Below are 19,693 nucleotides of genomic sequence, written 5' to 3'. Positions count from 1 at the left end.
TAAATTCAGGAAGACAACTTCTAAGACGCTGGTGTTTCAGAGACATGCTGAGTAAATACTACAGACTGGGTGAGTGACCCCACAGGGGAGACTATCTGGTGAGTCTCTCTGTAATACTAAAAAAAAACAAAACAAAACCGAAAACCCACCCACACACCTTCCTAGTTTTCTCTAAATCTTACGTGCAAAAAGACAAGTGATATCCTAAGGTTGTTTCAAAGGGTCTCCAGGTCCAAATCACTCCTCATTGTCATACAACCCAAATCATACACAGATTTGGGTTGCAAGAAATCACTGAACAAATTAGACACATGGTACGTCAAAACTTTTTTTTTTGTTTTTGACTGCTTGTTTCTTCCCTTAAAAAAGGGATAACTGTGCCTGATGAACAGAAATGAGAGCCTGCTCTCCTGTCAGCAGTTCTGTGTCCTTTGCACAGCTCCAGGCAGACCAGGCTGTGAATGACAGCGCTGGCACCAAAGTGGCTTTTGGTCCCTCCAGCCAAGAGGAAGGGAAAGATGGAAATGCTTTACACTTCTGCATGTCCAAATCCACCTCTTCTATGCAACCACAAAGAGGGAAAGTTTGCTCTGAGCTCTGGGGCTCACAAGGGGATCTGAACAGTGGATAAAACGTTTGGCCAACCTGGGGCTCCAACCACGTCACACGACAGGATGTGAAAGCTGTGCACTGCCACGGGGGTTACAGCTCCTTCTCCCGCCACAAGGAAACCTAGAGCTGGATGAGTTTTCCAGAGCTGGTGGCAGAGGGTTTTCTTTTCCCCTAGAGTTCATGCCAAGATGCTCTCCAAGGCATGATGGAAAGCAATCCTGTGTCAGTCTTCTGCTTGCAAACTTGCCTCAGGACTAATAAAGTTCTGCCATTGGCAGTAATGCAAAACATTGCTCAGGGAGCTCTTGGTACACTGAGCTGCTTGCTCAAGGTCACGTAGAGGTAAGGACAGAACACCCTGAATTCTTAACTCCTGCTTTCAGGGTTCAATTAATCCCATTCATCTGAAAGTCAGGCATGTGTTGGCGGCCAATTTTCTAGGCTTCCTCTGTGGTCAGTGGAAAGATGTTTCCTGAGGGCAATTCCTTCCATCTTAAAATACACATCTGAGATAAGTGGGAGGATTTGTCCTCTGAGAGTTTCAAAGGAACCTGATGACCTTACACAGAAGATGCACTGAAATTTCAGACACTACAGTTCAAGAGGGAGAGTCCCACCCCAAGATACTAGATACATAATTTTCAATCTCAAGCAAAAAAGAATAAAACTAAGAACTAACTCTGACTTGGCTTTGGTGACCCCCATCTGTATTTTTCTTTGGAAAGGTTTCAAGTACTCTCCCCGCCACAATGTTTTCTGAGCATCTTCTCCAACTGCTAAGTGACAACCATCCCCTTGTTTGATAAGCTAATGTTGTAAATGTGCTTTTCTCCAGGTCATGCTTTACTCTCTCCTTTGTTTCTTAATTATATTCCCAATTGCTGGTGAGCTGCTTCAACTCTCAGGGGAATGACCTTGGTTCTGGGGAAAGTGTTCCTGAACTCTGCACACAGGAATGCTGCCCCAGGCTGCCTCCTGGACTTGTAGGAGTTTCTGATGCTCTTTTTCACCCCTTGGCTACTTAAGAACATTTTTGGGCACGGTTGATGGCACACTTGACCAATTAGCAGTAGTGAGGCTGCACAGTTTGAGTGCCCACGACTCATTAGGTTTATAGAGAGCCCTGGAGCCATGCCTTGGTCACATTTATTAACCTGCTCCCTGCTATTGCTCTGGCCTTGAGAACGAACACCTCATTAGAGAGCAGCCCAGAGGTAATATGTGTCTCCTGGGACACTCTAGATAGTAACTATTTGCTGTAAACATCATTGTTACGTTCACAACATGATCTATGTAGTACACACCACATCCTCTCACCTGTAGAGGAATCAGTACAGAGAAGTTGTCTATGGGGATGTGTCTCACCTCCTTCTCCCGTTGGGATTTTCTGAAATTTAATAAAAGTTGAGCTCATGCTGTGCCTTTTCAGTGGATGCACACTATGAATGTCTTTTTCTTCCATCCAACCACTTATTTTCATGAAGCACTGAAGAACTTATTATCTTGGAGACTCCAGCCATCTGTCAGGTTTGGTTATAATCACCCAACAGATGAACAATTTATGAGAGCCAAAGACATAGTCACACACACCTATGTACACACACACATACTCACAAACACTGCCATTGCTTAAGTCTCATTTCCTTAGGAAACCAGATTAAAAATAGCATTGATGTCAATAATGAAGTCTTTATTTCTTTGGCAGATCTCTGTTCCTTTTAAACCAATCCTCCCAGTGAGAGGTACTGCAAAATTTTCAACTGGAACCAGACCAGATCTCTAAGTGATAAGAACCTCACAGCAGTTTCACTGTACCTCAAACACCTCAAGGAAAAACACAAAGTGAATGTGAATTCTGTATAAATACTGAAAACTGGTGCTGAATTTCATACCAAGTTAACCCAGTGCCGGCATTTGATTTTTCTCTCCATTTAACTTCAGCGTATAAATACTATTTTAAAAAGTTTTCAAACCTCAGTATTTAAGGTATTTCCCATTATAAAGCACAGAAAAATACTAAAAAAGACTTAAGTTATTAATTTAAATATAAGTCACATAGGTTTCAGTCCTGAAACATTATTCCAGGAAAATGATGGAGATTTCACTTTTCTGCCAGGGAGAGTTCCAAAGCTCAACACCACCAAAACGTGTTTAGACTAAAAAGGTGTTTGGAAGTTCACTGGCAGAATAATTTTCAGTTGATGAGCAACAGTTTATCGAAATCTAAGCATTTGGTAGGTCTCACTGACTAGCTCTTGAAAACTAGAAGTTTCAAGGTGGATTCATCTGGCTTTTTGCTCATTCACCTGCCTCTTCTTTCACTGGAAGTTGATAGGAGAAAAGCCTAGTGGTTCTGAAATGACATTTTGCCATGTTTCAGTTCACAACTCTTTAGCAAACCTGTCTACCAAGAGGTAGCCAGTCCATTTTTGCCAAGAATGACCATATTTTCAAATTTTGTTAGCAGGTTTGTTTTTTTTTTAAACCAATTTGAAACAGCAATGTTTTTGCATGAACCGAAGTTGCTTCTCACTCCCCACCAGTCCAGTCCAGACTCAGGGTTTCATTAGGTCTACTGCACAGAGCAGAAAGGGAGCTGAGATTCAGACATGAACCCGAATTTTGTCCAATTTCAGATGGCAGCTCGGCTGTTGGACTTGGGTTTGAGCCCAGTTTCAGTTGCCACCAGAGCAATTTTGTCCAACAGACCTCTGCTGCTTTCTACAGGCCTCTATAAAACAGCTGAACGGTGGCAGAGTTTGTGTTTTCAATGTCTAAGAGAGGGGAATAACTAAAGTTTACGACATCTCGTCTTGCCGGCTGGAGCTTTAATTATTTCCCCTCTGCCCCTCTAAGTAATTCTACCTTCACTTTACATTTCTGATGTTTAAATATTGGTTTTGGGCAGAGGGATATTTCGCATACATTTTCTTTTCCTTGACACTTCTCTTCTGATCTACCAGAGAAAATAACAATGGAACTGGGATTTAATAGGCTTATAAAGAGGGTATTGATGTGAAAATAGCAGCCTAGATTAAACAACCAGAGTGATAAATAAGTGTTGTCTCATCCAGGTGCACATGCCAGTCACCTTGATGTCAGTTGCAGAACTACCATTAATTCAGTGAGAATAGGATCTGATCCCAAATCCATAAATCCTTTCTCAGCAAGTTTGCTCTGATGATATTCCTGGCACAACCATGACTAAGAAAACCTGAAACTCTCACAAGAACGCCCAGTTTAATGAGATTTCCAGTCCCAGTTTCCATACCAGTAAAAATCCTCAAGAAATCCACATAAATTACAGCCAGGCTTTTTAAAGCTTTCAGCTTCACATCTACTTTTGCAAAACAACTAACTCCAGCCAGCAGCCATGCCCTGTCTTTCCAGGGCATCAGGATGACCACCAGTTCCTCTCCATATGCAGTCCTCCTGCAACTTGGCTCTAAAACTGGTCAGAAATGGCTTGAACCTCTAAGAGACCAACACCACAAACAGTACAAACCAGTTCCTAAATTCCTGGCTTTACTAAATTCCCTTTCCAGCTTTTGCTTTAATAGCCTAAGGTTCCAAGAGTGGACCTGCAGGGGATACAGCTATGGTGGTCCAGGATGCCTTGGGATATCCACGCTCCTCCTCCGGAATACACACCCAGGCAGGAGGGGCAGCAGAAAGGAACATGAACTCAGGTCAAGGCCATCAACTTGTATTAATGGGAAGGATCTTTGCTTGCATACCAGGCTCTGAATTCAAGGAAACTGAGTAGCCAGATTTCCCTCTGGTCTGGGACAACATCATGCAGAAGGATGATGAGAAGTACACTTGGTGCAGAGACATCTTAACCACTGCAGGTAGCCCACAAAGGTATCCCAGCTGACACAAGATCCTTGGATCCTTTGCAGTCTGTACCCTGTTTGCCTTTCACAGGAGCATCCCACAGAAACCTCAGTGTTAGAGGAAGGCTGCCAGTCTTTGGGTTCTCCACGCTGCTTCTTTAAAATCTTCCCAACAGCACTGTTAAAGCTGGATGGGAACTTTCAGATGAGACAGTTTTGGGATGGGAAGTGATGAATTGTCTGGCATCCATATATTGATTTCAACACTCCCATTATGAAATCTAGAGTTATATGGGAGCTCTGCCTGGTCTCCTGAGAGCTTACAGGGTGGCCTGTGGATACACAGCAAGCTCTTGTGTGTGCGTGTGTGGGTGAAAAAGTATTTCATCCCATGTTTAAGCCCATTCCTGTTCAGCAGAGTGCTTAAGCCTCTCATGATTCTTTTCAGTTCTGAAAAGAGAAAATTTCCTGAATTATGTCTATATTTTTTACATCTCAAATGTTGAAGAGAAATACAGTAAGGGCATAGCCAAAATTTCTATATTATAGGACAGGAGGGGACAATATAGTTTTCTTTTCTTTGAAAACAGGCAGGCAGAATTAGACTTATACAGTAGAACTTGGCACAGGCATAATAATAAATATGATATGAAAACGTCAGAGACCCAGAGGAGCTGACATTAATGTATGGGTTTCTTTAAACCAAAATCGTACTGCGTGCAGGCATCATTTCCCATTCATCATGGGGAGAATTACACCAGAGATGGTGAAACGCTGCGGTTTGCAAGGCCCATTTTAACATTTAACTGCTTTTAACATTTAGCTGAATACCTGCAGCCACAAACATAAAGACCTGGGCTTGAGGCTGCACCTTCAGTGGACAATGAATTCTCCACCTGACCACCAAAGACAGCCCAGGGCTTGCCCAGCTTCCCTCAACACCAGGAGAAAGAACAGAATGTCAGCCCAAAGACAGGAATCTGTTCTTTTACCTGCTGTGTCTCTTTCCTTCCTTGGCTGGTACAGGTGGCAGCAGCCTCAAGATACTCCTCATCATTGCATTTGCTATACTGTGTTTCTACAATTAATATCTTGTTATACAAAAAGGGTTTTTCTTAAATCAGAATTACTGGAATCAAGAAGTTCCCTTTTCACAATAGCGTGGTGCAGGCAGGTTTATTTTGGCCTCCCTAACTCAGGCACTCTCTGTTTGCCAGTTTAAGCTTCAGGTGAAAAGCAAATATTCGGGGACTTCCAAACCTTCATATTATACAAGATCAATGTACATAAAGAAAAAAGTTCCCTTGATTTTTTTATTTTTATTTTAAGAGGCTGCAAGCTGGATTTGCACTTGGAACAAGCTTTTCCCCAGTGGAGTATCTCCTGATTTACAACAGAGAGTCTGAAAAAAGAATCAGGCACTGTCTGTTTAATGAAGACTTTTAAATGAATCAGTTACATGATTTTGGTCAAAATTAGCATGCAGGTCTCTTTCTAAAAGCAAAGTGATACTTTGCCTTAAAAACTAATAGTAAAAGAAGTCCACACACAAAAATAGGTTGACCTCACTATAAGCATCTGGATGCCCAAATAAACATGAGCAGAGGGAATTCTACCATCTGCAAACTGTTAATTCACCCTTTTCTTCTCTTTTGTAGGCTCGCCAAGTTCAATCTCCTGGTCGCCAACTTCTTGCTCCACTGAGACAACCCACTGATGAACTGTGCTAGTGATGTCAGTAGCACCACTAATCAGCGCTGGATCAGGATGCCTGACCTGGGGGATAAAGTCTCTTTATACTCCAGACTGCAAGTGCTTTCTTTTTTTCTCCCCTCCCCCCTCCTTTTTTCCCCCCTTTTGTGTTCTACAGAGGATCCAAGATGAAGAATGGAAATGGTAAAGAGCCACACAACCCTGGTAGCCAGAGGACCGGAATTCCGATGATTTAGTTCCCAGTGGAACCAACTCTGCAACTCCGAGCCTGATTTGCAGGCAACGCTGCATCAGTTGAGAGTGCAAAACAGCTATTTGCATATTCGACATCTGTAAATCCCCATCCCTCAGTGTGCAGTTGGATGGCGGCCTGAAGGCATTTCCCTTCCGAAAAAAGCACTTTCAAGTAACACATGTGAACCTCGGTGCCAGATCTGGTGGCAGGTGCTAATGGCTTTCACAAAAACTCTCAGGATTTTAATTACCCCAGTTTAAGTTGCGCACAGTATCCATCACATCCTTTCTTTTCCCAAACTGCCGAGTAGAAGTATGGTTTCCAGTAACAACAAAATCCCACCTCTACCCGCCCCAGTTCAACATCCATCACGTTCCAGCTCAGTTGTGGTCACCTTTTTAACCGTCGATGAAGCATGTTCAAGACAGCTACATCATCTGGATATCTCCCCAGGTGCTCTTTAGCTTTTGGAGGAAAATAAGAACACTTCAGTGGTGATCAAGACCATTCAAGACCTGAGTCACCCTGGAGATGTCTGTCACTCCTACTCATTCCAGAAGGTGAAGGGTGAGCCTGTTTCTGTCTTTGGTACCTCAAGTATCTAAAATGACGTGTGCTGAAATTCCCTTTGGGAATCCTCTGCAGAGAGGACAAAAGGAAAAGAGTTGGAGTTGAGGACTACGAGAAGGAGATTTTATATTCTTGCTGTGCTCTCAGACTAGCCCCATCCTTTAGAAAAGTTGCACAATGCTCTCTTTCCCCACTGAAAACCCACTTCTGAGTCCCACTACAAAGAATTACCAGATAACATTTACTTTGGAAATAAGTAACGTTACTGTTTGAGAGCCTGGACTAAATGACCTTTAAAGGTTTCTTTCAGCCCAAATTATCTATGATTATTTTTAACAGTCTGATTTATGATGATCAGAATCAGTACTGATGCTGCCTGCCCAATGCTGGCTGAGAGAACTCCGCAGGACGGGGAGGGAATTCACCCATTCTGAGCATAGAAATTATCAAATTCTACTTCTGCTGTTCCTACTTCGGGATGAATTCCTCTGTTTTCATGGGAGCACACAGACATCTACAACTGTATTTATTTTCTTGCAGAGCATCTCAGAAATTCAAACCTAATCCATCAACCAATAGGTACCTAATCTCAGCCACCTCAGCCTACGGCTGAGAAGAGCGCTCGTACTTTCATGTACACAGATCCCTGTTATCACCAGCTGCACCTGGAGCTGTGGTCACCAGCCCACTCTGGCTTCCACCACATCATGGACAACAGCTTGGGTACTCTCTGACATCTCAGGTGCAGGAGGCTGGTGAGGTGGTTTAACATTTTCTTTCCTCCACCACGGGACCGTGGTCCAGAGACAGTTTGATTCCCCTCTTACCATGGGAGATGCCATGGAAGTTGCATTTCAGCTCTGTCTCAGCACTTAAAGAAAATTCTCCATGATACATTTATTATTTTAACTAACCAAACTCACTGCCTTAAACCCTACTGATTTGGCTGCTAATAAACATCATGAACTGGAGCAGCATCCGAATTTCTGAAGCAGTAAATCCAGCTCTCAGCTACAAAACTGACAGCTCTCATAAAAGAAAGAAAGAAAAAAAATGCAAGTAAGTAAAACATCCTAAGGAAATTATCGTTCAAATTAACTGCAGACATAAATTTATCCATTTGTTATCATAAGTGTTACTTGAAAATTATTTGCCCATAAAAATGAAATAAACCAGAGTGATTTTTTCTTAAACATTGACTTCATATGTATAGTCTTAGTTGCCAAAATATTAACTCTTTTTAACAGCCTGTGTGCTCTTGGCTGTGTGTCTTTCTTGACTGTAAATGGCCCTTTATAAATTGTCTGTATATATGAGGTCTAAGGCTGCTATTACAGATCAATAATTCCTAGCAATCCATGATGGATTTTCAAAACACAAAACCCAAGTAAATACCCAAATTTTACTTGAAAGCACTCTATTTAGCAACCCTTAGTCATTCAAAGGGAAACATTGCCATGCCCATAACTGAAAAATATCATTTAACTGCACAAACAATAACTGCTGTTTCATTACTAGAGTATAATTACTGTGAATACAGGTATGGTGATATTTTCACATTAAGCCTGAATATGGTAAACCCTGGCAGGAGAAGAACGAAGTCTATAGAACTGGGTATGAGCTGGGTCCCCTTTTACCCAAAGCCTGTATTTTTCTTGGAGAGGAGAAAGAAATGAAAGTAGAAAGAATAAATGACCATTTTCACTTCTATGTGTTTTATAAAGGAATAAATTAAAAGTCTGAATTACTCCAACACATTTAAATTGTGAGTAATTCCATGGAAGACAGGAAAGGGAGAAATCCATTGAAAAGTCTACTTTTTATTTTTAAGAATGACAGAAAACTGAAAAGCTCTATTCAGAACTGGGTAATTTTTTTTTTTTGTTTTAATACTTCTGACTGGAACAAGAAAAAAACATCTTTCAACAGCATAAAAAAGCTTTGCTTCGCTTTATGAAAAACTGTTTTATCTCAGCGTGCTTGGATATTCAAAGGCCTGTCCCCTTCCCACTCCTTCATTCCCAGGACTTGTCTGTTCAGTGTTTCACAGCCCTCGTGCTCTTGCAGACCAGATTCTGAGCCACCTCTCCTATGATGCACCACAGCTCTAAACAGAATATAGCAAAATTTTAACTGGGAATCCCAGTTTACAGGAGAACAATGACACCCAGGCACCCGGGATTTTGATCAACATCTTCAAGAAGTGGACTTGCTTTTCAGAAGCAGGCAGAAAAATTCTGCTGAAAGATTTTGATCAGCCTTCTTTTAAAAGAGAGGCAGGAGGAAGAAGGTAGAAATTCTACATGTAAAATAGTTAATAACCAGCCCATAAACATGCAGAGTTGCACAGGCAACAGAATTATTTGCCTGCTATATCCCAATCACTTCAACAGCCTCATCTTCCATATGAAGGCAGAGCAGGTGTTTCCAGGGGTGACCTGACCTGCCAGACCTGCCAGGACCAGGGTGTGGGATCTGTCCCTGCGTGAGGGTTATTTAGATCTGATGAGAGGGGATGCCACATCTCCCTCTGCCTGCCATTTTCAGCCACACATTTTCATCCAGCCAGCTGGGAATTCAGCTTACACTGGATGAGCTATGATTTTTTCCTGATGGTGAAGTGCATGCTTTATTATGGGGACAGGGCTTTACACTCTACCAAGTTTCAACTGAGAAGGGATTTTCTGCAAGATTTCTGCAACACTGACCATATACTTTTTGCTGACAGACACCTGCATCCTCCAGCTCAGTAGCACCAGGCTCCTGCACCAGGTTGCCAGGAAATCATCATCTTGCTTTTCAGCTGAAGCTAGTCATTGGGTTTCTTTGGGGTTTTTGGCGGGTATTTTTGGTTCTACAGTCATGGAGCAGGACTCACTGAGCCAAACGAGACTGTAATTTGCAAAGACACCTGTGTGGTGCCTTCTGGCTTAGTCGAGCTCATTATACAAATTCATTACTAGACACTACAGAACTACCCACCCGTGGCACTGGGATCTTAGATCAAGCTGAGGATGGTGCCCTGAGGGAGCAGCAGAGCCTCAGTTGCTGCACACAGCTGTGCAAAAGCCAGGTAAACCTTCACTAGGGCAGTATCCATAGGGTACAGCTCCTGCAGGGAGGCCACTGGAGGAACCAGGCAGGGCTCTACCTCAGGAGGGCTGTTCTCCAAGCCCCTTGGCTCCAGCTATACCTGTGAGTTACAGGATGCCACTGAGTCCACATGAATCATCGTGTGGGGCTTGAGACTCCCTTCTACAGCAACCCTTGTCCACAAAATTGCATTTGGGGAAGTTTTTCCGAGGTGCTTTTCTCGTAACAGGCTTATTTTCTTATTTAGGAAAACATTTATTTTCCTAATTTGATTTGGTAGCACAGTTTTACCCAGTTTTTCCCTCCCAGAAACTATGATGGAGATTACGAAATTTGGAAAACAATTCACAATACACATATATAATTTAATTACTATTCATCCACTAGTTCCAATACCCTCAAAATAAAGGGATTGATGCAGGAATCATGCTTAGCATAATTTGGAGTACATTGTCCAGAACGCTTTTTTCAAATTATTTCCTTTCATTGTTAGTCTTAAAGATGCAGAATCTTAAATGAAGTGAAATAATTTTTGCACTGTTCTGGGAGCAAATGAGCTCCTGCAGACTCTATCATGCTTATCCTAACCAAAGGTGCATTCCTAAAATTTTACACTTCAGAATTCATGGGAATATGTGAAAGCCTCAACTTTCATCAAAAACACCCACCATTCACTTTTATAAAAGGCAAAACCAAATGCTCAAAGTTTTAGAAAACTATTTGAATTCACAACCCAACCACATACCAAAGAAACCATTAAAATTCATGAATTAAATATAAGAATGAAAAACACAAGATATATCAACAAACACCACTCATAATTCAGTGTATGGGGGAAATAAAAAGGAAACAAAACCCCCAAAAATTCTTCAAGAGGAAAAACTGCATTTGAACCATAAGAGAAAATGAACTTGCTTGTGCTTCAGTCACATAATAATTTTTGCATTGAAAAATTAATAATTTTCTCAGAACTTACTGCATGAAGGAAAAAACACCCCAGAGAAGCAAGAAGGAATTAATTGTACTAAAGTAGGGATGGCCTGCAGGGATGACCCACTTTGGTGAGAAAGGCCAAAGGGATGCTGGAACAAAGAACCCAAAACAAAAAGCTTTCCTTGGCATCTCCCACATCCCAGCTCTCAGTAAATCCAGCTGCATGTGTCTGTTCTGTCCTGCCACAGTCAGTGCTGGGAAAACGGAACAACCCGGCAACAAAGGCAGTTTTCAACATGGCCAAAAATGGGTGCAAAAGAAAAAACAAGACTTGCTCTCCATAAGCCAGCTTTCCCAAGGGATGCTGCTAGGGAGTTTTAGGTAGGTGCTGTCTGATGGGGACAGGAAATGAAAGCTCAAACCTCCCAGGAGTTAAACGTGCCTTTCTACAGAATGCAGTGTGTAATTAGTATCCATTTGCTTAATTTCACTTCTGTTATCAGCACAGATTGGATTGGATCCATGACCCACCTAGTCCAAGACCCTGGTCTGTAACTGATGCCCTGGAAAAGCGTGTAGAGCAGGGCAAGTGGGCAGTGATGCCCAATATGAGTTTATCCTCTCAGCTCCAATACGTATTGGTTAAGGGATTTCCAAAACTGGAGATTATGTCAAAGCCATCATGTTCGATAATCTCTGATAAACCTCGCTCCTAGGGCTAGACAACCTGGTTTTCATGAATCCCTATCCAATTATGAACCATCATGATATATTTTCCTACTGTAAAAACAGTTAAGCAAAACTCCTTGGCCAGAAACATCAGGCAAGCCTGAGATTAAATAAGCTTGGGAAAATTCAGTCCGGATACACTCAAAAAATAAATACATCAAAACGCATGTGTCTCCACTAAAACCTGCAGTCTTTAATCAAAATTCCCACTGAAGTGAGTAGTGAAAGGTGAGTTGTTGCCAGAGTTCATAGCGAGAGCCATGGGATGAGGAGCAAAGTTCTGTCAAAAATGAGAAATTGCCAAGGAGAGGGAGCAGGAGGAGCAGATTGGTTCTCAGCACGGCAGTCTCAGGCTGCCTTGAAGTCGAGGGAGCTCAAAGAGACACTTAAGCTGGTGCTCAGGATTCAGCTGAGCTGGGGGCCTGAACAGTTATTATTTATACTCTTATCACACAGAAATGTGAATTCCACTGGAAAAGGGAAAAGAAATAAAAAAAAGGACAGTAGCACGTACTGTTGCAGACTCATAGAAGTACTGCAGATGTCTTTGTTCTGCAGACTTTAGGGAGAGCATTTAAACAGGCAGAGGGACATATTGGATTTTTACTTAATGGTTCAAAATGCTGGTATTTAGCTACACACACAACTCATGCACTTGTACAAAGCCCAAAACCAGCAAATCTGTACAGAAACACGACCAGAGCAGTTAAGTCACCCATTGAGGAAGTCTTAACTACAGCAACCCCAAGAGGTTTGAAACCCTGGGCCAGCACTGTGTGCCACACGTGTGCCTGTGCCACCAAAGGGTTTGTGTGCCATCAGCACCTGGGTTTGAAAACTCAAACTTCAACTATCTGCTACACTTGTGGCTACAAACCATTGTGTGAACACAACCCAAGCAGGCCACAAGCCAGTCTGGGAAGGGAACAAAGACAGCAGCATGAAGAGCACTCAACTTCACATTTCTACAGCTGGATGGAAAACAAAGGAGAGCAGCCTGTCTGCAGCCAGGCTGGACCAAGACCCACCTCCTTCAACAACTGCATTTTAGAAGCAGGTCTAGACAAACAAAAACCTTTCTGCTTCTGCTCCTGCTCAGAGACAAAATCCTGAAGCATTCAAAACACTTTACTTCCAATCACAATAACTGAGTAAAACAGAAAAAGTCATGCCATACCTGCTCCGAAGGCAAAGAAGAAGCTCTTGTCTCTGTTCTCCCTTAGAAGTGACATCACTCTCTTCCCCATCCTCTCATTCCTCTTGTAGATGAGCTCCTGTCTGAAGTAGCTGTCTATCTCCTGAGCCGTCACCTGCTCGTGGGGCGGGAGTGTTGTGTTGATGAAGTTAGGGACCTGCAATGGAGAGAGAAGCTATAGCTCAGGTGGCACTAGTTCAGGAATCGCCAACACACTCCATGTTTTAATCCAGCCTTATGTAAGCCACCTGAGCATCACTATCATTTAAAAAACACCAAAAATCTGTTAGGCAGATCAGAGCTTGGGAGGTTGTTAGGAAGTCTTAAAAAAAAATAATAAAAAAAATCAATGAATATACTTTTTTTTTTCCAAAGTGAAACTAGTATTTTCTAAATAAAACTTTAGTTCATTTTGACTTTTCTCTGTTCCTTCAGCAAAATGTAGTTTCAGGTGTTACATGTGGGTGAGTTACTAGGACCTTTATTCTCTTCTTGCTCAAAACAGTTCATTGGTTATTTAATACCAAAATCCTGTGATCTGTTCCCAGCCAAGGTCACCATGAACTTGAGTAAGGACTGTATCTGGGCTTTTTTAATAACTTAACAGTTTTAAAAGAGGCAAGGACAGCAAAACCAGACACAGGAAGATGTACACAGAGTAAACCCTCTCATCCTTCTTGCAGCTTTAGATGCTTTTAGATCTCACCAGAGAGGTCAATGCATTGCAACACATAAATCCCTGGAATGTTCCTGATATTTCTGAGGAAGAGATTTTCACAAGAACTGCTCCCTCAGTTCCTGCTTTTGTGAGAAGAGACATTCATAGACACAGAAGAAAGGCTGAAACCCCAAGGACCAGAGGCAGACCCAGGAATGAGCCAAGATCCAAGCTGTAATGGACAGACAAGCCAAAAGTCTCTGATTATTAGGAGAACTTATTTTGACACAGTAAAGGTCCAAGGTCTACCACAAGAGTTTGGGGGCCCAAGTGCCCCACTGTGGGAAGTGCTGTAAGTGGGCAGTGTCTGATGACTGCTAACGGGACCCAGGCACATTCTGGAGGTTTTCTGTGCCTCACCACTGGAAAGCAGCTTAATCTGCAAAACCTAGATCCAGCTTTCTGAGTCCCCAGGTACATGTAAAGCTGCCAGAATTTCCGGTGTTAATCTGAGCTGGTGGTAATGACACTGCAGGCACAGCCCATGAGGGGAACATCCCTCACTCGCTGTGCTGAAATACTTGATGCAGTGACTCTGTTACTCGGGTTATTCTTCCTCTGGTTTTCTACTATACCACATTCCTGTACTCATTTTCTAAAACTTGCCTTCAAACTATGTTTTGCAGACCACATCTTACCCTCCCACTTGGCCACACGGTTTTATCACAACAATTTTTGTCTTTTCCCACCCTCTTTCACTCATACTGCCTCTCCAAAAGTTTCCAGCAAGTCTTAGGGAGACTTCCAACTTCCTAGTGACTCTCCTTAAAGTTTTTTTGTTGCAGCCCCATTTGCATCACTCTTAATGTGTGGAACCAAGCAGCAGAGATTTCTCACCATGCATTATGCAGGATGAGTCTACATGTCACTCTGGATTCCCAGTTGAGTGAGGCAGAAATGGGGACCACATCTCCTGAGCCAGGGGCTCCCAAGTGGATGGAGCTAACACTGATGCTGACAGAGACCTTGCCCCAGTCTATTGGGTCTTAAAGACCAGCTGGACCTTTCCTTTTCCAAATGACTTCTCAACCTGCTTTGCCAAATCAGAGTGATCCTCACAGCATGTCCTTCCTTAAGGGTTCAATTGCGTTACCCTGAATCATTCCTTTGGGCTTTCCAGCATGGCTTGGAATCACCAGTGCATCTTGTGAACTCCTCAGAGCATGCAAGTACTTTGCACCTTGTTCTCAGTTTAGCCCTTTGGCAGCACTCAACAAATAATAAGTCCCATTAAGCCAGACCTATCCGACACACCAGTGTCCTGGAAGGAAGCTGCCTCCGCGTCTGGCAAGAACACTTGTCTCAAAGGGATGCAGAAGTAGCCTGACAGTGTTAAAGAGGTAAAATGCTGCTGGCTACAGCAGCACAGGATGTAGTGGCTTCAATTCCTGGTGAAAAGCAGGGAGAAATTTATATTGTGGGAATAAAGTCTGAGGAATGCATAGCCATTTTACACTTGCAATAACCTCTGTAACACAAAGCTGTAAATCAGGTGGTCCATGCAGGTATCACAAGCCTTTGCATCTCCTCTGTACTGAGGCTCTGTGCTTAATGGGTTGATGTAGCTCAAGGAGGAGTCAGGGAAACCTTTAGACATGGAAGTGGAAGGTGAAATTTTTTGGAAGCATCTGAAAGCTCAACACCCACATAAGAGAAGTCTCTTCTTCCCTGGTTTCGGCTGAAGGGAAGTGAAGGCTGGGAACTGATGGGACCTGATCTGGAATGACCTGAGATGCTTTGGGGAAAACAAAGTACTGTGAGGACAACCTTCTCCTACACAAAGCAGGAGCAGCAATGCTGGGGGACCAAGCAGCTTTGTGCATCCCATCCTGCCAGGGGACAGCTCTGATGCTGGAGGTCCAAGAACAGAAGTTGCATTTAGACCTTGACCAAGAAGAGCTTTGCCAAGAAAGGAAGTACCTTTCATCACCTTGTGCAACTCCATCACTTGCAATCCTACATCCACATTCAACCTACAGTTTTTTCCTCCCCTTTATCTAACCTAAAATACAGTACACAAAACAGACCCATTTACTTGCCCTTTCTTCCCTCCCTTTCTTTCCTTCTCTTCTGTGGGAAAGAGTTTGCCAATGGCAGAGGGATAAACTTAAAACCAAGGACTGTGTTTTGTCAGTGTTTCTGGTGTTTGTCCAAGGAACAAGACAAAGGAAGGCATCACCTTGAGAGGCACATCATCAGCTACAGGTCCTGCTGCACCTTGAGCATTCCTGTATTTCTAATGCCTGGCAAAAATAAAACATGCACGTATGTTTCTGCGTGTGTGTGGCAGAGGACAGAAGATAAATGGTTGCAGTAAGTATGCCCATACACAGTAGTGCAACCACACTCTGAGCTATGACACTGGCCCCATCAATCACCTCTGCTCCTCCCTGAATCGCAGTTCCTTTCCACAGTCAGTGACATACACCATGCCTGGCTTCGAGGAGGCAGCTGCTTCTGTTGATTTAATAAACCCTTTGGATTCTTAACCACCAGATAGGAATCAGGAAGTCAAGAAACAGTCACACGCAATTAGGAAACTATTAACTAGAGCCAGAATTTAAGTGGTTTGTTTGTTTGTGGTTTGTTTTTTGTTTTTGTTTTTTTTTTTCTGTGGGGAAAAAAGAAAAAGAAAATCTCTTGTTCTAAATGTGCACCAAAAGGATGCACCTACCCTCTTCCACTTTTACTTTGTTTCCATTCAGTGAAAAAAAATTAATTTTAACATTTTAATTATATGTATTTGTTGTTTTTGAACTGAGAGGGAATGGGTGAGACATTTGCTGTGCCACTGGGTGAGGGAGTGACCTCCCAACAATAGCTGAACGCTGCTACCAGTATTTAAATGTACAGTGGAGTGGATGATGTGACCAGGTGAAAATCCTAACTTCTAATTTTGCTGTTCATCTAGGAGAGTAATAGTTGGATCAGCAGAAAAACACATCACCTGGGGTGTGCTCACTTTGTAGTGGCTACATATGACAAGAGATAAATTGATTCTTTATGTCCAGTCTTTGCAAGCTTTCTGAGAATCCAACCAGCTCATATATGTATTTATTTCTTATGGAAACCCAATAATGTATTTCACTGAGGTGTTCAAAATATGGAATAGTTTGTTTTACTGAATAAGTTAGCACTCCTCTTTCTTTTTCTATTCCTATTTTCTTTGGGTTACAACTCTTCTATGGAAAATATAGTAGACTCAAAACTCAGTCATTTGGTATACTCTGCCTTTCTTAGTTAAAATTTTGAGGTTAAAGAAAGGCAATATGAGAATAAAAAAGAAGCCCCAGCCTTGCAGACATTTTTTACCCTCCCTACTGACTGTATAATTTTAGTTGAGCAGTATCCCTGATGGAATATATGTGTGGGTAGAGCTCTGTGCACACATCTGAGCTCACAGTACTGTGGGATGCGGGCCATAATTCTTCACCTTTGAAGTCAGTGGGAGCTTTAGGCAGAAGAAAGAGGAAGGATTGTGGAGTGGTTATGACACTACCCTGAAAAAATGATTCTGCTCCCATGGGCGATACAAATCTCTTGCATGATCACAGGCGTGTCATTTGGGTTTAAACCTTCAAAGAAAACTTGGCACTTAACCTCCACTAAGTATCCTTGAAGCATTTGGCTTTATTCCTCCTGTCTCTCAAAAGTCCATCTGTAAAATGGGGACAGCAAGACTTTCTACCTTGATGTTACTCACAAGGCACCGGCTGACTCTAGCTGTGGAAGGACCCAAAGGAAGATCCAAAGTCCAAGACGATGCTCAGTGGTAACCTCTCTTCCTATAAATTCCCACAGAGGCTGGAATTCTGCTGCAATCATTAGCATAAGAGCTAACAACATACTTTAGCTTAGAAAAATGCATCAGCCATAACTCAAGATCTATGCTATGCTGTCAGCTTTGTCTAGGGAGACAGAGAGAAAGAAAAGGGAAAAAAAAAAGAAGAGAAAAGCAAAATATATTGGTGTAGAGTCTTTTATCACATTTAGGGCTTACTGCCAAAGTTAAGCTGAAAATGCATGGACATGGGATGACATTTAAGTACGTTTTCTAATTTACTATTTTTTAATATTTAGACAAATATTCTGGACAGAGGCACAATGCCAGAGTTGTGAATATCTATCTGCAAATAATTTTTTTGGACACATATAAGCACCATCAACTATGATTAACATTTTTTTCCCCCTGCTTTGGATTTATTGGCTACAGTGGAACTGCTCTAGACTCAGTCCAGTATCAAATCACTATCAGATGTGGACTAATAGTGTTATCGTTCCTACTCCTATACACCACAGTTCCCAATCCTCTGATAACCTTCCTTAGCCTCGTTCTGTTCCAGTGATGATAGAGTATTTCTGGAATGTGCATTCCAACTGTAAGATTATGTCAATGAAAAACCAATACTACCAACACTGGGACAGAGGGCTGGGTGCCCTTCCTTGCCTTCAAGGTTCTTTTCAACTATAATTCTACCTGCAGATGGAGAAGAGGAAGCTGAGTCAGGGAAGTGGGAAGCCAACTCCTGCCATGGAAAACACAGTGACCCTAAAACCTTTCCAGCTATTATCTTCCTATATCTTGGTCAAGCCTGTTGGCTTCTGAGACTCTTCTCTCCCACTGTCTCCCAATCAGCAGATGATGCGAGGTTTTCCAGCCTCACCTCCTGTGAAGTATCCAAACTCCAGACGCTGCAAGTACAGCACCATCCCTAATAGTTGCAGGAGAATCTATTAATAATAAAAATGCCTTATTTCTTTATTTCCTTCTCTCCTCAGCTTTCACTGGCTAAACAGAGAAAATAGGAGGAGCCACACCCAGGGTCACCTATGGCAAGCCAGAGAGCTGGCCATCAGCTTCCAGAATTCCAGTCCAGCACCTCAATCCAAACCCCATCCCTCTTTCCCTGACAGGAGGGCTCCACTTCCATGCTAGTAATCCTTATCTCCAGTTGTAAGCAGGGAGTTGTTCCCAGATCACGACAACTACATTAATTTTTTCTTAAACATGCTAAAGATTGGGTTCTCTTTATTAGTCTTTTGGTTTATGAGCTTTACATGGGCAGAGGCCAGAAGACAAGTAATGGATTGCGCTTTGAAGGATTTTCCCCACATCATTCAGGTCAGGAACTTTTATCCAGTCGACAGCACTATGCAAGATAAGGATCTGAAGAGCTGACAGCTCAGCTTATGGGGGCTGCCAAGGAGCCAAAGCAGCATCCCAAAACCTGCTGGCTCCTCCAGCCCTAAATTCACACCAGCCCTTCTTGGGTCAGAGGCTGACATCTGAGCTCGAGTTATCATTCCTTTATGAAGGGAGGATACCCTCCTGTTAACCAGCCCTGACAAGGCATTGTGGCTTTTAGTGAAGTGCTGCAAAATATACTGCTCTGGACTTGGAAGACACCTGTTTTCCTCTGATTTATGGATCCTTCTGGCATCTGGGAGAGCAATATCCATTTACTGCAGCCTCTGATAGAAGGATTCAAATAGTGCAAAGTGAATGGGCTGTGAGAACAAGCATCTCCACAAGGCTGCTGCAGAAATGAGTAATGCTGCCAACTCAACTGGTTTTCCTCCAGCACTCTTGAGTTTCCATCGTGATGGAGACCAGCAATGGCCAAGGAGGGGGTGTCTGGTTAAACTGATTTAGCCCAAAGCCCAAAGTTGGCAGCTGCCAAGAAGATAAGCTTCCAGCTTGTTATGGAAAAGGGAAACCAGGAAGGAGCAGTATCCAGTTTGAGCATGTGATTAACCCATTATTGCTTTCTTTTAAGCACCAAAATTTAAAGTAATATACTAGAAGCCCGAGTTGACTGTAAAAGGAGTCTTTCATCTTCAGAGTAAAGTCAGTTCCATCACTCCTTTCCCTGGGCTGGAGGGGAAAAAACGCAAAAATACTTTTTGCTTGAAGGGAAGTAAGGGAAGAAAGGAGTTCAAGAGCACAAGGAAAGCCAGAGTAAGAGCAAGCACATTTCTTGGTACCAGCTCTGGGCAGCCATTTCTGGCTGTGAGCTAATCCCTGCCCACCTACATCCCTGCTCAGGGTCCCTGTACAC

At 42.7% G+C, this 19,693-nt stretch overlaps 1 protein-coding gene across 1 annotated transcript in view; it reads right to left on the bottom strand.

The window, feature by feature from the left end:
* TRABD2B (TraB domain containing 2B) overlaps nucleotides 1-19,693 on the bottom strand; it is a 277,120-nt gene that overhangs the window by 100,732 nt on the left and 156,695 nt on the right. Inside the window, exon 4 of the mRNA XM_064665293.1 lies at nucleotides 12,899-13,073. Within this exon, the coding sequence (XP_064521363.1) occupies nucleotides 12,899-13,073 (175 nt within the window). The remainder of the gene's footprint in view (nucleotides 1-12,898; nucleotides 13,074-19,693) is intronic.

Source organism: Pseudopipra pipra, chromosome 9 (assembly GCF_036250125.1).
Source record: "Pseudopipra pipra isolate bDixPip1 chromosome 9, bDixPip1.hap1, whole genome shotgun sequence".
In the NCBI taxonomy this organism is placed as follows: domain Eukaryota; kingdom Metazoa; phylum Chordata; class Aves; order Passeriformes; family Pipridae; genus Pseudopipra; species Pseudopipra pipra.
The sequence above is the reverse complement of the archived record's forward strand: the minus strand, read 5'-3'. Positions and strand labels throughout refer to the sequence as shown.